The 20,686-nt window shown below is 36.8% G+C and overlaps 5 protein-coding genes across 6 annotated transcripts; all 5 read right to left on the bottom strand.

The window, feature by feature from the left end:
• Positions 1–1,198: 1,198 nt before the first annotated feature.
• Positions 1,199–4,078, bottom strand: LOC137725562 (eukaryotic translation initiation factor 4E-1-like). The gene is made up of 5 exons (XM_068464288.1): positions 3,678–4,078; positions 2,512–2,677; positions 2,289–2,414; positions 1,641–1,706; positions 1,199–1,534 (listed from the first exon to the last, which is right to left on the bottom strand). Exons 1-5 carry the CDS (start codon positions 3,989–3,991, stop codon positions 1,484–1,486), a joined length of 723 nt encoding a protein of 240 aa, XP_068320389.1. The 5' UTR covers positions 3,992–4,078; the 3' UTR covers positions 1,199–1,483.
• Positions 4,079–4,714: 636 nt separating this feature from the next.
• On the bottom strand, positions 4,715–8,815 carry LOC137725230 (transcription factor GTE12-like). Of its 2 annotated transcripts, none has more exons than XM_068463851.1 (10): positions 8,634–8,815; positions 7,208–8,094; positions 6,800–6,956; positions 6,650–6,714; positions 6,498–6,558; positions 6,328–6,411; positions 6,103–6,224; positions 5,903–5,969; positions 5,379–5,500; positions 4,715–5,283 (listed from the first exon to the last, which is right to left on the bottom strand). In XM_068463851.1, the coding sequence occupies exons 2-10, from the start codon at positions 7,958–7,960 to the stop codon at positions 5,029–5,031; spliced, it is 1,686 nt and encodes a 561-aa protein (XP_068319952.1). In that variant the 5' UTR covers positions 7,961–8,094; positions 8,634–8,815; the 3' UTR covers positions 4,715–5,028. The 2 variants fall into 2 exon arrangements, with proteins under 2 accessions (XP_068319952.1, XP_068319951.1); XM_068463850.1 differs by having other exon boundaries at positions 6,800–7,004; positions 8,634–8,814.
• Positions 8,816–9,870: 1,055 nt separating this feature from the next.
• LOC137725292 (large ribosomal subunit protein eL42) lies at positions 9,871–11,232 on the bottom strand. Its single transcript, XM_068463929.1, has 4 exons — positions 11,142–11,232; positions 10,326–10,505; positions 10,174–10,248; positions 9,871–10,089 (listed from the first exon to the last, which is right to left on the bottom strand). Exons 1-4 carry the CDS (start codon positions 11,142–11,144, stop codon positions 10,030–10,032), a joined length of 318 nt encoding a protein of 105 aa, XP_068320030.1. The 5' UTR covers positions 11,145–11,232; the 3' UTR covers positions 9,871–10,029.
• Positions 11,233–12,278: 1,046 nt separating this feature from the next.
• Positions 12,279–14,206, bottom strand: LOC137725989 (bidirectional sugar transporter SWEET2a-like). The gene is made up of 6 exons (XM_068464838.1): positions 14,031–14,206; positions 13,538–13,574; positions 13,233–13,449; positions 12,982–13,140; positions 12,773–12,892; positions 12,279–12,678 (listed from the first exon to the last, which is right to left on the bottom strand). Exons 1-6 carry the CDS (start codon positions 14,089–14,091, stop codon positions 12,565–12,567), a joined length of 708 nt encoding a protein of 235 aa, XP_068320939.1. The 5' UTR covers positions 14,092–14,206; the 3' UTR covers positions 12,279–12,564.
• A 2,722-nt stretch (positions 14,207–16,928) lies between these two features.
• Positions 16,929–19,055, bottom strand: LOC137727008 (bidirectional sugar transporter SWEET2a-like). Its single transcript, XM_068465962.1, has 6 exons — positions 18,925–19,055; positions 18,371–18,407; positions 18,030–18,246; positions 17,784–17,942; positions 17,572–17,691; positions 16,929–17,369 (listed from the first exon to the last, which is right to left on the bottom strand). The coding sequence occupies exons 1-6, from the start codon at positions 18,983–18,985 to the stop codon at positions 17,247–17,249; spliced, it is 717 nt and encodes a 238-aa protein (XP_068322063.1). The 5' UTR covers positions 18,986–19,055; the 3' UTR covers positions 16,929–17,246.
• Between the last annotated feature and the right edge of the window lie 1,631 nt (positions 19,056–20,686).

Raw genomic sequence — 20,686 nt, 5'->3', positions numbered from 1 at the left:
CGAAAGAAGTTGACAACTTTGGCATCTCCCTTTGCACTGTGAAAAAATAAGGCCATGCAATATAAACTTGGACATATATAGATGCAACTACTATACAGGTACAAGTAGTTAGTGCAGCATATATCTTCTCAGGGATAAATTTCTTATCAAATGTCTGAACTTGGGTTGTACAGAATCATAAGCTTGTAGACAGTTAATTTTCAGATTTATTTTCCTTGCAAGTTGAGTGTGTGATTTGCGTTGGTAGTGTGAATCCCATGTCGGAGATTTAAAGAAATTTGCATGTGCATATAAGGGGTGGGTTAGTTCTCCTATTGCCAATTAGTTTGAGGGTGAAACCTCTACTTGTCATACATTATCAGATGTTATCCATGTGCTCTCACGTCACTCAATATGGTTGTGCACATGTTAGGCTTAAATATGACAAAATATTATTCTTATATGTAACCTATAACATATAATTTTTTTTAATAAAAGATAAGATAATTTACATTAAATTCATCTAAACTACAGAGAGAGAGAGAGATTCAAACATGAAACCTCAAATGCATAAGCGTATGCTCTTAAGTTACCAATTGAGCTACAAGGCACGTGCAACCTACAACATATAATTCGCTTTTAAAATTGAAATGGTTGATGTGTGGGATTAAATTATTCTATCAACTTCAAAATTGCCCCAATTCCATGATGCCACTTGTTTTTCTTATAAATAACACAAGACATGGAATGCATATTGCACAATTGGTGAAAAGCAAGATTAACATCATATCAAAGATCGATCCGCGCCGGCAAATACATGCGCCACGCCTACATGCATCAAGAAGTGAACAAATATAACTTGCGTGAACGGCATCTCAAATTCGCTAGAAGAGCTTGTTCTTTCAAGGACGATTTGCAGTGTCAATCTCCGCCTCATAGGCGCGAGAATCGAAACCCAAAACGTCGTCAAACCGGCCATCGGAAAGGCCGTTAACCTTTCCAAGGACTATAGGGTGACGGTAAGGTTTATAGCAACAGAGGCTTCCTGCGATGTTCCCGTCTTACACTTGCAGGTGGTCCTCCAACAATAACAGTATGGAGACTTGGCTGGTCCTCCACTTCTTCGCGGATGTTAGTTACGTGATGGTTGTATGGACTGCGTTCGTTACTTAACAATAAGATCGAGTTAAACGAAATAATTGAAGAGTCTTCAATGCGATTCTGTTTCTTGCGTTTATAGTCTTCCAAGTAACTAGTAGATTCGGATGCAAGCAGAACAGTTTCGTAGGACGTAAACAACTCAACCAACTCAGTCATATAACTCATCCGTTGTAGCACATTCACATCTTAAACCGAAAATACGAAGTCGTCTAAAATCTGTAATTGTAAACGTACGAGGCCCGAAGAGAGCAAACATTAGTCAGAAGTTACTCTGCATGCTAGTATAGAATGCTGTTGCAGTTTGGACAGCATTGAGCGCTACCAAAGAACAACACCATACACATCAGGCTACGTATTTATTCTTGGCAGCTCTCTCCTGTCTCATCGCATCCTCCTGCAAAAACCGGAGCATATAGGGTATTACTTATTTACGAGGCCCCCAACATGACATGAAACTGAATAGAATAACGAATAATATACGTAAGAAATAACATCCTTACATGAAATATGAATCCAATAGTTTCATTGCAATCCAGAAACCCCTTCCATTGTTTCCCAATGCTCAGCTGCAGCAAGAAAGTGGCTATGAGACATCATTGCAACTTTCTTTACCAGAGTGCAACTCATAGCTATAAATACAATAAGTGCATGTAATTTGACTGCCATACTCTCAAAGAAAGGGCCTGTTTCCACGCTCGGTGTTTAGAGTAGGCAATAAGTCCGGCTCAACAAGTATAAGTTATGTACAAAATAGATTCCTATAAACCATTTGGCCCTATAGCAGCCAAGTGGCCACCTTCTGGTTTTATAAGAGACCATATATTTGACTAAAGGGGAAAGCAGTTGAATCGCCGAGGGTCTTGACAGATTTAGGGGGAGAAACATAAATTGATCAACTTTACGAATAATTCTTTCTTTCTTCCTTGCAGCCGGGAGGACTATAGCAACACAAACAAAAAAAAAAAAAAATATCTTATGCTAGAAATAAAAAGGAAATCTTTCCTTCTGCTAAAGCAAAAAACCCAAAAATGTGATGCTGTGAAATTCTATCTAATGTAATGATACAAAAGTTTTATAATTTTCAACTTTCATGTATGTAATGTGCCTTCGTGCAATACACAACATACAGGGAGTCAATCAGCAATTACCTGAGCAGCTTCATTTGCTGCATTCTTGGTCCAAAGAGCTATTTTTTCTTGCCTAGTTCTGACATTGACAACTGCTCCACAGATTTCATCTCCATGATCAAACTGTTCTCCTATCATTGCTAGCAACTAGTACCAGAAAATACAACAATTAGAGGCCCACACACGCACGCACATATACACATGTCAATTCACCCTCAAATACCACTTTCAGTTTAGACAATACCGTATACAACCAAGGGGTATCAGATTTCCCTTTAGGATAAGTGACAGTCCACTTTCCTCCATTAGCACAAACAGGATCCTCCCACTTTGGCTCAATTTTGTATTTGAAACAATGGAAATCGGTCCCCATATTCAAATTGCTCGGACGACGTATATTGTTGTAAATGCTGAATGCAAAACAAATATTATGAGCAAATTTGAGTCCCTATAAAGAAATAGGAACAGAGGCAGACAGCAAGCGCAACTGCTGGATAATTTGTGCAGTTCCATGCAAGTAATTCTCATTACAAACAGTTTTTTTAGATAACATTTTGGATTTAGGTGTCTTTATGAAAAAGAACCAAAGAGTTTGTTATACATACGGTTAATTTGCTCAAATCCCACAACAGAAATACTACCGTGCTTGCTTAAATAACATTACTTGGATCGCAAACATCCACACTGGTACATTTCGAAGCACCCCAAAGATCTAAGGAAACCGCTTCTAGCAATTATTTCAACGCCGTGTGAAATCAACACGTGGATGTAGAAATAGACACATTCAATTCCCTAATCAACTAGGAGTGAACCTGATGAAATATGACTATAAATCCAGATCAGGAGTAATCGGAGAACCTCTAAAATCCCAGTATCACGAAAAAGACTAATTGGACAACAGGAAATCAAGAAACAAATGCGACACCAGATTCAACACAAGATTTTCAAGGCTAACTACTTTACAATCTCACTAATTCTGGCAGCATTCATCGTTGCTAAATCAATCAAGGAGGCTACAGAAGAGACACAAGCAACCGAAATCGACACAAACACCCCCAAAACATTTATCTCAAACAGAACCGAGTAACGAATTTACAGAAAACATACGAAAAGAAACGAAAACATTGGGGGCACTAAGAAAATGTAGGAAAACAATAGAAACCAAAATCTCGAACTTTTAACGGTGGGGAAGCAAATCATCACTCTAAATCACCGAGCGGTTCCGTGAGTTCCATAGTTTCCAATTTCTAGGTTTACATCGATACGAAACCAAATCCATTTCCTTTACCAAAAACCGCCAAATTTGTTTATCACAAACTACAGCAAGCACATAACAAACGCGAAAGATTCAGTTATCCTACCAACCAAACAAAACTAAACCCAAAAACAGAGGAAATGAAAGAAATTAACCTCCAGAACTCCTCGACGGTAGAGAAGGTGTAGATCGGGCGGATGGTGCTGCCCCAATCCGCCTGCTTGAGCTTGGCGGACTTGGCGGCGGGGTTATCGAACCAGAAGGTCCAGGAGTGCTCCAGAGGGTGTGACTGCGGCGCTATTCCTTTCGACGGCTTCGAAGAAGCCGAATCTTGATCGCCAACGATCTCTCCTTCTTCGGTCTCGTCGTCGTCCTCCCCCCTCGGCATAGGGTGCGCCTCGGTCTTGGCCTGATCTTCGGAAGCTGAAGTCTTGGATGCGTCTTCGACCACCATTGTTACGGTTTGCATAGGAGTTTCTTGCGCTCTCTCTTTTCTTTCTCTCGGCGTTTCTTTTCTTGTGCGAAATGTGAAACACTTGCGTTTCGGTAATCAGGCAATCTACAGAGCTCAGATTGTGGAAATGGTGGTGGGCTTGGCCCATAAACGCTCACAGTAGTCATTTAAACTGGTATAACTCTTATTTTGGTATCAGACATTGAAAATCGATGAAAGTGATTTCTAAATTTATCCATCATTAATCATTTTAGTCTTTTCGTAAAAAATCTTTACTAAGGAACATTTTTTGGACAGACCCACAATTTAATAGAGATTTTTTACAAGAATGACCAAAATGATTTACGATAGACAAACTCATAACAACTTGTATCGATTTTCAATGTCAGAATCAAAGTGAAATATTATGTCAAACTCAGAAATCATTTTAACTAAAAATCCTTAATTATTTTTAGCTTTTAATTATTTTTTAATTTATTCAATTTAAAAATTAAAAATAATCGCATGTATATAAAATATAGGACAAGAATCACTTATTTTCGTATTTATGAACAGGGTTGAGTCAAAAGAGAAATTCTGCTGAGTCAGGACTACCAAACCACTAAAGCCCATCGAGCCGTAAACACATCTGGTGGAGCCGAAGGAAGTGTCTTCGACCGAATGGGCATGCGGTTGGGACTTCCCGTATCATCCGGTCCTAAGAATTTCTCCAAATGATGAAAAGTAGAATCAAATTCGAACTCATGAATCACTACTCATCGAACCATACATTATAGCATTATACAACTCTGCCTAAGAACATTCCAGGAGAGAGAGAGAGAGAGAGAGAGAGCTGATGAAGAACAATATCATTTTCGTTCTTTAAGATAGAGAACTATACATATATATATATATATATATATATATTATACGTGTGTTCAGTCAACATGTCCACTACTGGAAAACTATTTACATCGGTCTCTCTTCCCTCTCAGCAGACTAATATGAAACATCCCGAGTAAGAAAAATAGAGCGCACACAAATAATAGCAGACCGACGGAAACCACCGCGTATCAAACAATCTCTCCTTCCTCCCCATCCCCGTACAGCGTTGATTCATCCTCCTCCTCCTCGTCGTCGTCATCTCCTGAATATTCGGGCTTTAGAAATAAACCTAGCTGCTCCAAAGGAGATTGGGGATGTGACCCCCCGAAAGCCCCAGACCCACGATTAAAGTTGAGAATAGGAGCGGATACGGAGAACCCAGTAAACCTTCCAAGTTCCTCTAGGATCTTCAAGCTTGTCTCGATCTCAACTGTTTGCCTCATCTGGATAAGGGATTTTATTAAAGTCAGACCACAAAGGTGAAAAAAGAGACAACATTCATGCAAGAACCCGTAAAAACTTTAAAACAAAGGTAAACCTTCTCAACTGCCATTCGAGCTTCTTCTCTTTTTCTTTCCCGTTGCTGCTTCAACTCATTCTCAGCCCTCATTCGTGTGGCAGCTTCAGCAGCTCTTATTTCTGCTTCGATCCTTGCTTTCTCTGTAATTAAGGTAAGCTTAAGACCGTCAATTATAGGCAGGTGGCAACAGGATTAACAAGGAGATCTTGGTCTGTGACTGATGCACTGTAGTATCTTATGAATTTAACAATAATAGAATGTTACTAATTGAGATATTAAATGTTTTCTGCAGAGACGGGCTTAGGAGTAGGTGAAAGAAAGCAATCAATGCAAAAGGCTAAAGTCAGGGGGGTTGTAAACAAACATATCGAAAGCGAGCACTTTCTCATTGCAAGTCACGAGAAAGGAAAAAATACCATGAGGCTAACGTAACATGGTATAACCATTGGCTACAGTCGCATAAAATAAAGAATCTCCCAACCCAAAATGATGAAATACACTAAAGGAAGAAACAAAATGATGAAATACACCAAGTTATTTACCTTCACGATGCTTCCTCTCCAGTCTAGCCCTTTCTTGCTGCATCTTAAGTGGATCACTTCTATCACCCTGGATATAAGGAGAAAACATTGGATAAGCAAACCCAAATGCTAAAAGCTATCAAATAATCACGTGAAAATGTTCTAACACAGTATCCAACAAGCTTTACATGATCTTGCTAAAAGTAAAAACTGAAGCTTACATGATCTAGGAGTTTCTGCTGTTGAGCTTTCCAAATAGTGTCTGCAAAGCGACTCTTTAGCATTGCAGCACGAAGAGCCCTTTTTGGTGACAGTTCAACATCAAAAAGAGAAGTGCTCCATCCTGAAAGAAATGAGTAAGACCACCAAATTAGTAAGTCTAAATATGCCAAGCTAAATAGCCAGCGGCCATACATAAGTTTGGCATTGCTGGTGAATAAACTGACCTTCCCCAGAAGCAGCATCCAATACTGGAGTTGTAAGCTGAGAACTGGAACATATGTTTTCTCCATCCAAAGCACTTAAAGCCCCTTCACATAATTTGCAACATCGTTCTGGATCAGATCACTAAAAATAACTAAGTGGCTAAATATCTTAATATGCTGCGTCATCTCACCATCAGATTCTGGATCTGATTTGCTCGTCTGGGATGTTGACAAGCTTTTTGTTTGACAATCCTATAATTGAATAAAAGCTCCAATTATCACTAAGAAACATAAAAGTCCTCATGAGAAATGTCAACAGTAACAGAAGCATCATCATACATACCAGTCTGGGTACATTAGAATGAGACAAACCATGTTCTCTGCCCATTGACCTTTCAGAAGATTTGTCTGAACCAGAAGAGAGAAATAAATCCATTGTTCAACCATACACTATATTACAGGAAAGTTGCAGCAAATGAAAAGACAATCTAACCATTAAAGGACTTATGGGTTGAGTCACTAGGACGCCTGCATTGACATGCAATGTTGCCACACGAGCCACATGTTAAGCAAACCAGGCATGATGGCTGCTTTGCATTAATAGAGCCTGAAGCTTGTTTACAGGCACTATCGGTGCTTCTATTTAAGTTCTGTGACAATTTGGGATTAGAATTCTGAGCTGTTTTAGAAAGCTCTGCCTATAAACAAAATATACATACATTACTCAGGTAGAAAAGGAAAATGCTCTTCAACAGCGTCAGCTTTTTAAATAATAGAACAAAAGACAAGCCACCATCTATTAGCTGACAGGCTTAAAACTCCAAATTTTATTTGTTTTTGAAGCAATCCAGTACACATTATTGTAAACTTAAAAAATCACAATTTCATGACTATCTCTTACCTCAGCATCAGTTGCACCAACAGGGACTCTGACCTTCTCTTCGCCTGAAATAGGCCTCTTGCTCACCAAACTATTTTGCAAGGGAGGAGAGTTGCCTGGATTCTGTCTAGCACAAGTTACTTTCTTAATTTGCCCACTCGATGGATTCCCTGATTCAACCTTGGAGCTTCCATGACTCAACTTCTCATCTAAAAGACCCCATCTCATCTCAAAAAAACTATTCAGGTTCTCTGCCAGATGATGAAAAGGATTGCCAGGAGGATTATAGAGCATGGCATTAGAAAAAGTCAGCCTGACATCGGCTGCAAACTCTTCAGCGCTGAAGTACAAATCTTTCTGCAGCTTTGATTTTACCGTGCCCAAATCCATGGGATGAGAAATGATGCGAAAGTAATCTGGGATTCTCAGCTTCACAGGATCAACCGGTTCATTGAAAGGCCAGCTTTCCTTTTTGCTCATCAGTGTTTTGAGGATTGTCAAGCATTGCACCTTCACGCTACGATCAATCTTCCTCTTCTTCTCTTTCTGACCCTCAAGATCCCCAGAGGATCCACGCTTCTTAGAACCTGGAAGTGAAGATTTCGCCATTGCGCTGACCTCCCTGATTGAGGCTTGATGCCCATAGTCATGTGAGTGACTCCTAGAATAATTAGTATCAGCTTCCAATTTTTTTCCAGGATCAGCTTCAATTCTTTTGCAGGCAAATTTAATCTTCAGCTTGTTGCTCGACAGCATGGTTTTAGTGGCAATCATCGTAAGGAACTACGTGAACTCTCAAGAAAACCCGAACTTCAAGTTCTTGGACAAATTTGTATGGCCTCCTAATACGTAATAACACTAAGAATACCAGTTCCCTCTCACAATAAAGGCATGAAAATCACCGCTCTCTGCAGAAAATAAGCGACGAATATTTTACGAATGTAACAAGTGCACTACTTAACAGTTAATAGTATACAGTAAAAGTTCAAAGAAAACAGGAACACTTGGTATTTACTATTTAGATAAACCCCTCCACCTTTTTCCATAACTTTCAATTGAAGTCCTCAAACTTATGGAATTCACCAACTATAATCAAGGGTCGTACCAAATTACTAAATAAAAGTAATTTACAGAATTTCAACACAAATTAACCAAGCATCAAACCCAACTCAAATCTGTTGACTTCCGAACTATCCGAGTGCGAAAAATCACGCTGTTGGCATTATAACGAAATTTGACCCCAAATACAACGTAATTACTGAAACCCCAAAAACATAAGACGCCTAAAAACCCCATACAAAATCATCACACCGACCGGAAAAACGAAAAAAAAAAAACCCCAAGAAACTAAAAGTAACAAGTAAGAAAACCCAGATCAAAACAACGACTAAAAACGCCAAAACAAAAAATTGGGAAATCAGACGCCAAGGATCGAAGGAGAACTCACCTGAATTGAATCGAAAGTAGAGAGCAAAACAACCGAGAGATCGTGCGTTGCGGCGAGAGCGAGAGGGCTGAATAGCCCCCTCGCGGATGTGGGGATAGGATGCGGGACTAGGGCTTTACAGTGAGAGGAGGCGTGAGAAGAAGGAGAAGGGAGGGAGGGAGGGAGGGAGAGAGTGAGGGGTTAGGGTTTTTCTCGTCTCGCTCGATCTCCCAATACAGCTAGGATTTTTATTTTTATTTTTTAAATTTTAAATACTCGCAGACTTGGATTGGATTGGAATCATCGGATCTTTATGCGCGATATTTATTAGATTCTCCCTGGCCCTTTTGTGAATTTACCGTTTTGCCCTTTGACTTCCCTTGTTTCTGTTCGAATTAAAGTTTCATTTCTTTTTTTCTTTTTCTTTTTTTAAATTTTACAAGTACATTAATATTTTTATACTAAAGAAATGAGAAGTTGAACAAAATCATATAATAGACAATCTAATTTGTTCATGTTTCCTTGTTAAATTTATTAGCATTCAGTTAAGAAAAGACACTTATCACAAATTGTATCATCTTTTTAATAGAAATAAAACTGATCAACATATGTAGGTCCAGAGCATTTTTGTTCACCGCCACAAATTATAGTGTATGCTCATCATACACCTAATCATCCGTCATGTGTCATTTCATTTAGGTTTGGTTAACTTTTTTTCAAAATTAAAAAAATAACATTTAATATGAAAATTAACTTGAATTAGATGAACAGACACATGATAAATAATTAAATGTATAATGAGCATACATCTTAGTTTGTGACGGTGAGCGAAAATGCTCCCGACCCACGTATATTGGTCGGGAAAACAAGAAGGTGGCCGAACCCAAAAACCCTCCCTTTTAATTGGTTGCGTTTCCCGTTGATCAAAAACAAATAGCAAAGCTAAACAACTCTCAAGCTCAAGACCCCACTTATCCCACAAACCCTTCAAAACAAATATTGGCTTACATCACACTAGGGAGTACACTGTTGAGTTCCAAACATTTTAGCACGACAGGCAAATGTTTCGAGTTTATCTAAATGACATCACATGATTGATTTGGAACACAACGATCCATGTAAGTCCGTCACATCAATAAAATCTAAAATTCCGAACCAGAAAACCTTCACTGTTAACAAATTAAATTAAAACTGCAGAGCAACTTCTAAATGAATGCAAATTGAAACATAAACAGTAGAAATCAAGGCGAAGGCTGCATTGTTACTCTAATCTCAATCTCAACTGATAGTTAAAATTAGTGTCACAAACGCATCGATGTTCAACGTAAAACTACCAAAAACTTGAAACAATTCATCCATATTTGCTTTGACGCTTCAACAACATTCGTAACATAACAGTACAGCCAAAGCAATGCATTTAAAACAGAGATGTTCCCTTCCCCTTCTTGTCTCCACCGATTTCAAAGTGCTTGCACCTCTGCAGAAAAAACCAGTGCGCGTTAGATATTATCGATAATCTAAGGTAGACACCAAATGGAGCAATTTGCACCATAACAGTAACCTTGATTGGGTGCTGGGATACATGCTTGCAACCCTGGCATTGGAGCCTCAGCACAATCTTCTTAGTAGTTTTTGCCTGTTTATCAACGTCAAAGTTATCGATGCAACAAATTTGAAATCAAATAACAAGGGATGAATTAAGCTGTCATATACCTTCTTGTGGAAGACTGGTTTTGTCTGTCCACCATAACCAGACTGCTTGCGATCGTAACGACGCTTTCCCTGAGCAGCAAGACTATCCTTGCCCTTCTTGTATTGTGTGACTTTGTGCAGGGTGTGCTTCTTGCACTCCTTGCTCTTGCAGTAGGTCTTCTTCGTCTTGGGAACGTTCACCTGAAAAATTACAACTTGGGTTACGATCCATATGCAAACGAATCAAGCCAAAAAGCAAGACAGAAAACGGATTATGAAATCTGATCAAAACCCAGATACAGTAAGTTTCAAACAGATCAAACAAAAAAATGTGTAATCTTTAAACTTCTAAAAGAAATCGAACAGACCATCAGAACAGAAAACGATTTATGCAATCTGACATAGAAGCAAACAAATCAAACAGCAGAGCAAAATTGAAAACGATTCAGTAATCGGATGAAGACCCAGGTACAGTAATAAACAGGAGAAACGAATTACTGACCAAACGGATTTATGCAATCTGACATAGAAGTATGAAGCATAAGAACAAAATTGCAAGACAACAGCAAAGCCCTAAACTATCAACGAAATCAGATTAAACCCATAAACTTCAACCCAAAGATAAATTATTTAATCTTATATTTAAGCTGAAACATAACACGAAATTGCTACAGTCCCTTCGAATCAAATTCACGATTAAATTTATCAGTAATTATTGCATAAACAGATCCAAAACAAAAAACTAAGAGAACCAAGTTGCACGTAATACTGTGGGAGAGAAGAAGAGAGAGAGAGAGAGAGAGAGAGAGAGAGAGAGAGAGAGAGAGTGAGTGATACCATGGTGGATTTGCCGCGGCGTCGATACAGAAACGAGCAGCTGAAGCTTGTTACAAGAACCCTAGAGGGCTTCGGAGCGGTATGCGTTGGATTTTATACTTTGACGGGATGATGGGCTTTTGTTCGGCTACAACTGTTCTTATTTTGGAAACGGGCTGGGCTGCCTTCATTGTTTTATCAAAGTTGGGCTTTTGCAAAACCTGAACCCTAAACCTTTCTACGACATAGGTTTGGATAATTTTTTAGTTATATTTGTTGGTGTATGATACAAAGGAACGTAAAATTTAGAGGCCTCAGTTTTTGTGTTGTTTTTTTTGTTACATTGGATGGAATCGAACCCAAAGGTTTCGAGTTTTGTTACTTTTTTATAGTTTTTTCTTTTTTTTGATAAAAAAAAAAAAGACCAGATGGTGGAAAAGATGTTGCGATAGCTGGGTTTTTAGGAGAATGTACATTTTCCAACACCTCCAATATTTGGCAAAGTACGTGCAAGGATATGTTCACGACTTCGAAGGAAAACCAGAAGTTTATGGCATCTCACGGTTAACGCAGTGGTAGTCGGATGATTTGGATCTTTCAAACTATCCATTCTGATATCATTAGCAGACAGTTGACACCCCATGCGCCTTAGTCTTCAAAGTCTGAGTGACTTCATAAACAAAACTTTCTGCAAATTTGAGATGCTATTTTGTTTATTTTAATTAGGAGTTTGCTAGTAAACGACTCAGAATATCGTTACATTTCGTGTTGATCTTGTAATGTGTAGTAGTTAAAAGATACCAAGTGTTGAAAATATTTGTGGGTTAATGAATACCCACATAGTAATGTTGAAACTATTGGTGGATTAATGTCCACACAGTAATGTGGATTTGAGAAATGAATGAGGATCGTATTTTCAAAAGGTGTGTACTGTAAATTTTAAAATGTAATTATTACGTTTGTTTGGAGTTGCTCTATAAATAGAGTGTACTATCAAAATACACTGAAAATAAGAAAAGATCAATAACATCACTATCGATCCCTCCCTCTTTTATTTGTCATCCCCTTGTGTTATAGTTACAGTGTGGTATTTTACACCTACTTCACTTCAGTCACTAGTAAATGTTATCTTTCTTAACTTTTGCCTATTTATAAGACTAAGAGAAATTTTCCAACTAAAGAATAGTTGGAAGATTACCTTTTTATATATGCTTTAGTTTCCATCCTGTAAAACTCATACAAAATCTGATACACTGCTCTCTCACCGTGACACTTTTTAGAGTACTTCTCATCCTATTCAGGCCAAGAAGCTTATATAGATTTAATGATACAGACAAAATCAATGCCTTTCCGGCGATCCTACACATCCCGAATGCAGTCTTTTCCTCTTGGCAGCTGAAAGAAACTTTCACTTCTCAATGTATTAAGGATGCCAATATGTTCGTCAGGCGTATGAAACTATCAATGGCTCTCTTGAGGCATCTTCGGATATTTTGCTGTAGTAGGAGTACAGAGCTAACTGGACAAGCCCTAAAATTGTTCCAATACCGTTTGGGATCTGCATCCAAAATGTAATTTGAAGAGGATCAACACAAGTTCTGAAATTCGGGTTTGGCATGTTAACATCTTGCTGCAGAAAACACAAAACTTACATAGAGGAAAGGGTCTTCCTTGAGCACTCCATATGCAGAGAAAGAGAGACTCATCAAAAAAGTCGCGAGAGAAAGATTAAATGGCATGAACTCGACACTCCTTGTTTTGATCACCAATTTCTGAAAAAGGGTACACGCGAAACCATATGTGTGAGGATAAATTGCGCTGTCCAAAACCTGTGAGCGAAAAATTTAACACGCAAACTTACTATGATAAACAGCGGCGAAGCAAACATTGAGATGAGAGAAGCAACACTCAGGTATCCGACAAACGTTTGCCTCTCGTTGTAGTCTAAAAGCCCCAAGCTCACAATGACAACCAACGCGAACACAACAATAACTGCCGCTATCAATCCCATCATCCTCAGCTGCAAAAAGAAATTTCAAGAACGCAGTCATGCAGTGTTTTAATAGGCATTGGCTGTCTACATGAGCTGGTAGATTTGGGGAAGAATATCACCTTGATTGCTCTTTTGGCGTGCCTAATGAAAATGCTTAAGTAGACTAACTGGAAAACCGCCCCGATTGAATTGACTGTAGCCACCAGTATAATCCCAGTTTTCACAGCAGGCATTCCATACCAGGAGCATATCAAGCAGTTCAAAAGTGCATATATGTAAGGCAATCCGGAAAATTGTTCCGTTGACTTAGTTTTGACAATTCTCTTAAATGTTGGTCTGGAAAACAAAACATGGCTATATGATCAGAATAAAGAGCAAAATTTCATTAATCTCCATTTTTTCGTGAACTTTTTAAGTAACTTACATTGGTGACACAAATAACACAAAGGCAAAGATATTCCCTGCAATTGACAAAGATATGTGTTAAAACTGGCAATCTGAGACATTCTTTTCTTTTTCTAGATTCCAAAACTGCATAGACATATATTTCCAACTGATTCTTATGCATCTTTTTGACAAGGCGGTATTCTAAACTCTGTCTACGGAGAAGGGGATTCAAACACGGGTAAAAGGAGTAAGCATATTGCCCTGGTTAGCCTTACCTCACATGCATCTTGAACAACACATGCTTTTCTTCATAAATCAACATTCCAAAAACCTCCAATCACCACAACAATATCTTATAAAGTCACCCAACAGAATTCATGGTTTTGCTTCCTTAAAAAAAAAAAAAAAAAAAACATAAAACTATGGACTTACCCTTGCACCGGAGGTCCAAAGTTCAATTCCCCCGCTTTTGATCAAAAAAGGGAAGAAGCGTAATGAAGCAGATATGGTGTTAAGATAAAGAAGGGTACCTGCAATGCCGGCTGCAGTACTCCAACCTAAATAAACAGAAAACAGTCCAGTCGGCAACATCGATCTATGTCAATTATCAAAACAACTGCTCAATAAATGTAAGTATTCAACTTTACTTAATGCTACTCCACACCAAACAGAAGCTCTCTCTCCCTCTCTCTTGTAACTTTGTATATTAATGGACCAAACGAGAAGGATTTTTCTTAATATATATACTTGTTACAGAGGACCCCAGATAACTTACACCATCTATTATTTACTACCAACTTTTCGAGACTTCTTTAATTTGCCACAGAAAGTTTTTGTTAAACTAATGATATCAGATTATTAAAACTATGGTATTATGATGGGAAATTGGGAACCGTTAGTACTCCAAGCTAGCCAAATGCAACTATAATCCATACATTTATATATTGAACATACGATAGGTTATGTACAATGATTTTATGACGGTTTTAACCGCACAATAGAGTTATATCATTCAAGTTTAAACGTTGAACCCTTACATCATCGTAATAAAACTAAATAGATATGTGATACAGCTGCCCAGGAAAATGCTAGACCGCATACGACTTGTGGCTTAGATAGACTTCAAGTGGGTTCATCCCTCACTTTCACTCATCAATTGGTTGAGATTTTTATAGATTTTGGGCCATGCAAATTATTTGGAACCTGCTAGTCACTTATATGTACGTTGTATATTGGTTATTATCACGTGTGATATATATATATATATATATATATATATATATATATATTTATATATAATTTATTCACATCTCATCTTTTATATTAATAAATATATTAGAGAACGTAGAAGGTTATTTAGGATCGTGCTATCCACACATTTGTTTTTACTTTTCATACTTTCTCAATTTTCAGCTATTCGATCGAATGAATTGTATGAAGTTCAAATGACATAAATTGACAAGGAGTGTGTGGAAAATAAATTGAGTGTATGGATAGCACCATCCAATTTTTTATTGTCAATTTTGGTTTTTTGTGTAGGTTAATTTGATTGGGACAACGAACAATACAACGGATGTCTTGATCAAACTTTATTTTGATAATTTTATGCACAACTCAAATCATATTAAGTGTTCACACATGAAAAATATGTATATGAAAACAAAAATGGACCTGTCAAGACCTCCTCGTCCTCATGTTACATAGTACCTCAATTTACTTGAGAGAGAAAGAGTGAGCTAGCTGTACTTTTGTTACTAATTACAAGTAACAATGGTCCCAAAACCTCATGTTAAAGAAATATGGTTTGCAATTTATTGTGAAATTGGCCCTCATTTAAGGTGTTGCGATATTGACGGTTAGGATATGAGATTCATACTCTTAACACGTTCTTATATTTGATGAATTTTTAAGTTTATCATGACCATAAATGAATTGACAATATAAGGAATAACTACTTATAAGCACATACAAGGTCATTTCTTTTTCCAATGTAAGATTCATACTCTAAACGGAATGCACATTGACCAAACCACTATATATGAAGCTTGTGTTCTTGTATGTGCTTGATTTTGCTTGGTGTTTTGGTATTTGCATTGTGGTTGGTTTGATTATTTGCTCATCAACATTGATAAATCCATAAAGGCATTGTACACCATTTATATATATATATATATATATATGTAGATCCAAGGAAGCACAATCTCTATATTTAAAAGTATAGTTGTTATTGTCGCTAAAAAAATGATCATGTATTTCTTCATTTTATAAGTACAAGAAATATACATTATTGGAGATGCTTTAAATGTATCTTAAGTACACTTTAAGAGTGAATATTATTTGTAAACTTGTCTTGGATTCTAAGCCGTTCAGATTTTTCTATAAACTCTTTTTGCTTTTCTTCCGCATATTTTTTCGCTTCTCACATTACGTGCTTTTTAAATATGTAACAAAAGAAAATGATTGAAAAATATATATTTTGTATTTGATGTCTTGTCTTCGATTTGTTTATTTATGTGCTTTTTTTTTCTTCCCTTTCTCGTGAAGAATCGGGTTGCCTTACTTATAATTTAAAACATGATTACTTAAAATATTATAATGCGTATTTATATATTCATCTACTTTTCAGGTTATTGTGTGCATCAACCATTGAGTGATTAGGAATTGGAATCAACCGAATTAAGAATGGCATGGAATAAGCACGTGGAAATGTATATATTCATTGAAACAAGACGGTCAAAACATTTGCCAGTTGCAGATGCAAACGAATATATGCCAAACCACAAAACGTTACGAGCCATCCGCCATGATCAGTGATGAGTTCACATGGCCATTCTAAATTCATACTGGCGCATGTTTCATCGAAAAAAACTTCAATATAGTCGTTATGCATTCATTTAAGTATTTGATTTTCTTTCGAAATAAATTCTTAAATTATATTTGGGAGCTCATTTACGGAGCCGATTGGAGATTCTCTTACCTAACGTACCAGTGTTACATAAGATTTACTTTCCTAGTATATCTCTGGCGACTTTGTCGAATGCGATATATGTGTACACACTTTTATAGAGAAGGAAACCAGGTTGCAGATGCTTTAGCTTCATTTGAGGCAAATAATTATGCTTATTACTGGCGGTCTATAATTTCATATTTCATAGCCTCTGCTCATGCTCGTGACATTTCGTTAGCGATTTTTGTACTTGCAGATCTTGGCATGGTCCCCCGCCTGCATGTTTTTCATTTACTTTCATTTTTATCAATAAATTTGGTGTACGAGGGGCGTGGTAGGGGCTTCCTAGGTGTAATGGTCTTCACCCCTTCATAGGAGGATAGGTGTCTCGCATAGGACCATTGCTGAAAAGCTAAGCTAATCTCACCTAATGTTTCTCCATTTGAAAAAAAAAAAAATATATATATATATATATATATATATATCTCTGTACATGATGCCTATTCTTGCTATTGTCTATTAAGCAGAAGGAGAAACCTCATTTTCCAGTTAAGCTCTAAGGAAATGTCACTTTGACAAGAAAAAAGAAGGCAGTAACTTTGGTAAATATTTAAATAACATATTACACACTAAGAATTAAAAGGATTTGCATCCTTATGAGAAACATTCCTTCAAAATCTGAAACTCTTCTCTCAATGTAACAATTTATATCAAACAGCGTATAGTTTGAAGAAATTGACGAATTTCTCCAAAGTAAATTTTGTACTGAAGGCCACGCATTTCTCCAAAGGAAATTCGGTCACGGATGTGTAGCTAGCAATGGTTCTTCTTCTTCTTCCGCATCTTCTTCAGATGGATTTTTGTAGCGGCAGTACAGAACCAACTGTACAAGGGCTAACATTGTTCCAATACCATTTGGCATCTGCATCCAAAATATTCAAGAAATAAACGTAATGGTTATGTAATGCAAGTGTGATGTGGTTGATTGGTGCTTGATATGAATGAGATTCAACTACGTTTTAGGATGCAATTTAGACCAAGAAATGAGACTGACGAATAGGTGCTACGATGGTTGAGATTATATAGCTACTGAAATTTTGGATTGAAGGAAACACAGTACTTACATAGAGAAAAGGGTCCATCTTGAACACTCCATATGTAGTGAAGGAGAAACTCACTAAGAAAGTTGCAAAAGAAAGATTAAATGGCATGAACTCAACGCTTTTTGTTTTGATCACCAAATTCTGAAAAAAGGGTATGTGTGAAACCACATGAGTGAGGACAAATTCAACCGTCTAATAGCAATCTGATTGAGGATCATCCGGCACAAACTTACTATGACAATCAATGGCGAACCATACATGAAAATAAGTGAAGCAATACTCAAGTATCCAACAAATAATTGCCTCCCATTGTAGTCGAAAAGACTTAAGCTGACAACGACAATGGACACAAATAGAACGAAAACTGCAATTAACAATCCCAACATCCTCATCTGCAATAAACATTTTAAAGAACAACACATAGTCAGTAATGCAAAGGTAAAAGGTGTTTTAATAAGAAAAGATGAAGGTACGGTTACCTTAACCGCTCTTTCGGCGTAAGAAATGAAAATGCTCAAGTAGACTAACTGGAAAACAGTCCCAACTGAATTGACTGTAGCCACCAGTATAATACCACTCTTCACTATAGGCATTCCATACCAGCAACATATCAAGCAATTCAAAAGTCCATATATGTAAGGCATTCCAGAAAATTGTTCTGTTGACCTGTTTCTAATAATTCTGTTAAATGTTGACCTGGAATCAGAACATCAAAGATTAACAATCAGTGGGAAAGTATGACAGAGATTAACAATCTGTGTGGGAAGCAAAAAAATTTCATAAATCTTCATTTTTGGCAAAATTTTGTTGAGCAACTTACAGTGGTGACAGATACAACCCAAAGGCAAAGATATTCCCTGCAGTTGACAGAGATGGGTGTTAGAATGTTTCTTGCACAACTACCGTCTTGTTTGTGAATTGGCAGAATTTTTCAGGTTGCAGTAATCCATATTGATTTGTTAAGCCAACTTGTTATCTGATTCGGATCATGAAATTGAGATAAAAAGTTGAGACTCTCTTAACTGTATAGGATTCAGATCAAAATCCGATCCATTGACACGTCTACACATAAGGCATCTGAAACAACATATAAATATATCCTGCAACCTCAGACATTTCTGTTCTGCAAGGTATATGAATTTTCTATTCAGATTCCAAAATTACTAAGCAAAACCATACGGCATATGAATTCTTCACCTTAAACTAAGAATTCAATCAAGGTAAACTTATCGATCCGTTACAATATATTATAATGTCATTCAAAAGAATTCATAGCTGCGCTTCATGACAAGCAGAAATCTGCATCTAACCAAAGCATATAATGGAAGAAGCATAAAGAAAGAGATTATATGGTGCAGAAATGAAGAAGGTTACCGAGAACGCCGGCTCCATCGCAGAAACTTTGATAAACAGAAGACAGTTCAGTTGACAACATTGATCTATCAATTACCAGAACCCAGGTTATAAGAAAATATGTATGTATATATTCAAAACACCAAGCAAGCAGAAGCTCCCTCTCTTCTCTCTGTATCTATTTTGTAGCCTTGTACATTAGGGTCCATAAGGGAGGCTCAAAAGATGTGGGACCATGTGTTATTTATTTACTACCAACTCTTTCGGAGATTTTTCATTGAGTTTGTATAATACTTCCAAGGCTAGTCATCTAAACACAATACTTCCTCCAAACAATGAAAACTTTTTACGAAAATGAAACGATTTTCGATTTGATTTTTTGCAACCGTGATTTTTAAATAATTTCTTAAAAATTGTCTGATTCATATCATAAAATAACGTTGAGAGGAAAACTCAAATGAGTAATTAATGCCGCAGTAAGAACTTACAACCATCAAATTATGTAATATAATTCAAACTTTGCAGCCATTGGTCCTTTCACTACTCTTTAATAGAACTTTCATCAGGTTTAACAGGTGTTATATAGTCTGAATCTGTGACCTAACAATTTGAGTATCCGATAGAGGCTAGGAGATCAAATCTTCTGTATCTATTTTGTGTATATGATATTTCTGTGATCTCTATCATTAATTAACACATGTTAGTTTATGATCACAAAATTAAAAAGAGTTAAGTTTATTAACACGTGTTAATCAAGAGTTACACACAAAATAAGTGCAAAAGATTTAAACTTTCGATAAATTATTGGGGTGTGCTGAGTGCCCTTTTTGTGGTCGGGTAAATTGAGTAGGTCGACAAGCAATCATCACATGGGGTCTTGATCAAAGCTTCTCGTCCAATATTACTATATCATATATATACCCAACAAAAATGGAGCTCTCAAAACCTCCTTGGTCTCTCTAAGTTGGCCGATAAAGATAGAGAAATGCTAAGGGAATTTTTCAAAGTATGACCTTTTATAGATTCTGTCATTTTACAGTTTAACGTTAATTTTCATATTAACATTATAAAAATTGTGCAAGAAACACAAGATGATAAATAGTTATGAATAGTTCCACTTTTAAAACGGTATTGTTAACATTTCTGTAAAGATATTTAATGTAATAGAAAAAAAGCCTGTGCTTGAAAGTGCCTGACTCATTTCATGCTACGTTTGACATGATTCGCAATAATTGCTTTTCTTTACTGGTCTCTAATAATTTGCAAAGAATGGTACCAGACACTTCTTTATTCTTCTTTTTCAATTGACGTTAAATTATAATATAACAGGAAGTTTATAAACAATCTTACTTAAGTGGTAGAGAGTCCAGTTCTACTTAAGAAAATCTTCTTAAAATTCCTTTTTTTTTCTTTGCTTCTTCCTTTTTTTCTTGGGACATTACGTAGAATATCAAATTGTTTTCACTTGACCTAATTGTTTCTTTACCTACGGTAGTAGATGTGATACATGATCGGTGATAAGCTTCCAACTTCATTTCGGTTTTAAATGTTTTATACATGCGTACGGACATGACCTAAGCAAATGAAGTTGGTAACTTATTATTGATGATGTATCACATTGAATACACAGATAAAGTTTGCGTTTGAAAATTTTATATTAATATGAGAAATCGAACTCGTAATCTTAAATGCATAACCGATGTTAATTGGCAAGTTGGGTTCGAAAATTTAATATTATCATATAATTTTAGTGTTCGAATGAAAACTAGGTTAAAATGTTTGC

The sequence above is a fragment of the Pyrus communis genome, chromosome 2 (genome assembly GCF_963583255.1).
Source record: "Pyrus communis chromosome 2, drPyrComm1.1, whole genome shotgun sequence".
NCBI classification, from domain to species: domain Eukaryota; kingdom Viridiplantae; phylum Streptophyta; class Magnoliopsida; order Rosales; family Rosaceae; genus Pyrus; species Pyrus communis.
Note: the sequence above shows the minus strand (reverse complement) of the source record. Positions and strands in the feature narration are given on the sequence as shown.

Bases quoted from the DNA above. Each gene is read 5' to 3' on its own strand.
- LOC137725562 (XM_068464288.1), bottom strand. From the start codon at position 3,991: ATGCAAACCGTAACAATGGTGGTCGAAGACGCATCCAAGACTTCAGCT. The intron at 2,678-3,677 runs GTTAATTTCTTT...TTTTGCATTCAG, and splicing joins ACCGTCGAGGAGTTCTGGAG to CATTTACAACAATATACGTC. The intron at 1,707-2,288 runs GTAATTGCTGAT...TTCTTGCTGCAG, and splicing joins CAGCAAATGAAGCTGCTCAG to CTGAGCATTGGGAAACAATG.
- LOC137725230 (XM_068463850.1), bottom strand. From the start codon at position 7,960: ATGATTGCCACTAAAACCATGCTGTCGAGCAACAAGCTGAAGATTAAA. The intron at 6,225-6,327 runs GTCAGTTTATTC...CATTTCTTTCAG, and splicing joins GGATGCTGCTTCTGGGGAAG to GATGGAGCACTTCTCTTTTT. The intron at 5,284-5,378 runs GTTTACCTTTGT...TCCCTTATCCAG, and splicing joins CTCGAATGGCAGTTGAGAAG to ATGAGGCAAACAGTTGAGAT.
- LOC137725292 (XM_068463929.1), bottom strand. The intron at 10,249-10,325 runs GTATATGACAGC...GTTGATAAACAG, and splicing joins AACCAGTCTTCCACAAGAAG to GCAAAAACTACTAAGAAGAT. The intron at 10,090-10,173 runs GTTACTGTTATG...TTTTTTCTGCAG, and splicing joins TATCCCAGCACCCAATCAAG to AGGTGCAAGCACTTTGAAAT.
- LOC137725989 (XM_068464838.1), bottom strand. From the start codon at position 14,091: ATGTTGCCGACTGGACTGTTTTCTGTTTATTTAGGTTGGAGTACTGCA. The intron at 13,450-13,537 runs GTAAGTTACTTA...TTTGTTTTCCAG, and splicing joins GTGTTATTTGTGTCACCAAT to ACCAACATTTAAGAGAATTG. The intron at 12,893-12,981 runs GTAAGTTTGCGT...ACCCTTTTTCAG, and splicing joins CTTCGCCGCTGTTTATCATA to AAATTGGTGATCAAAACAAG.
- LOC137727008 (XM_068465962.1), bottom strand. From the start codon at position 18,985: ATGTTGTCAACTGAACTGTCTTCTGTTTATCAAAGTTTCTGCGATGGA. The intron at 18,408-18,924 runs GTAACCTTCTTC...TGTCAACTGCAG, and splicing joins CGATGGAGCCGGCGTTCTCG to GGAATATCTTTGCCTTTGGG. The intron at 17,943-18,029 runs GTAACCGTACCT...TGTTTATTGCAG, and splicing joins ACGCCGAAAGAGCGGTTAAG to ATGAGGATGTTGGGATTGTT.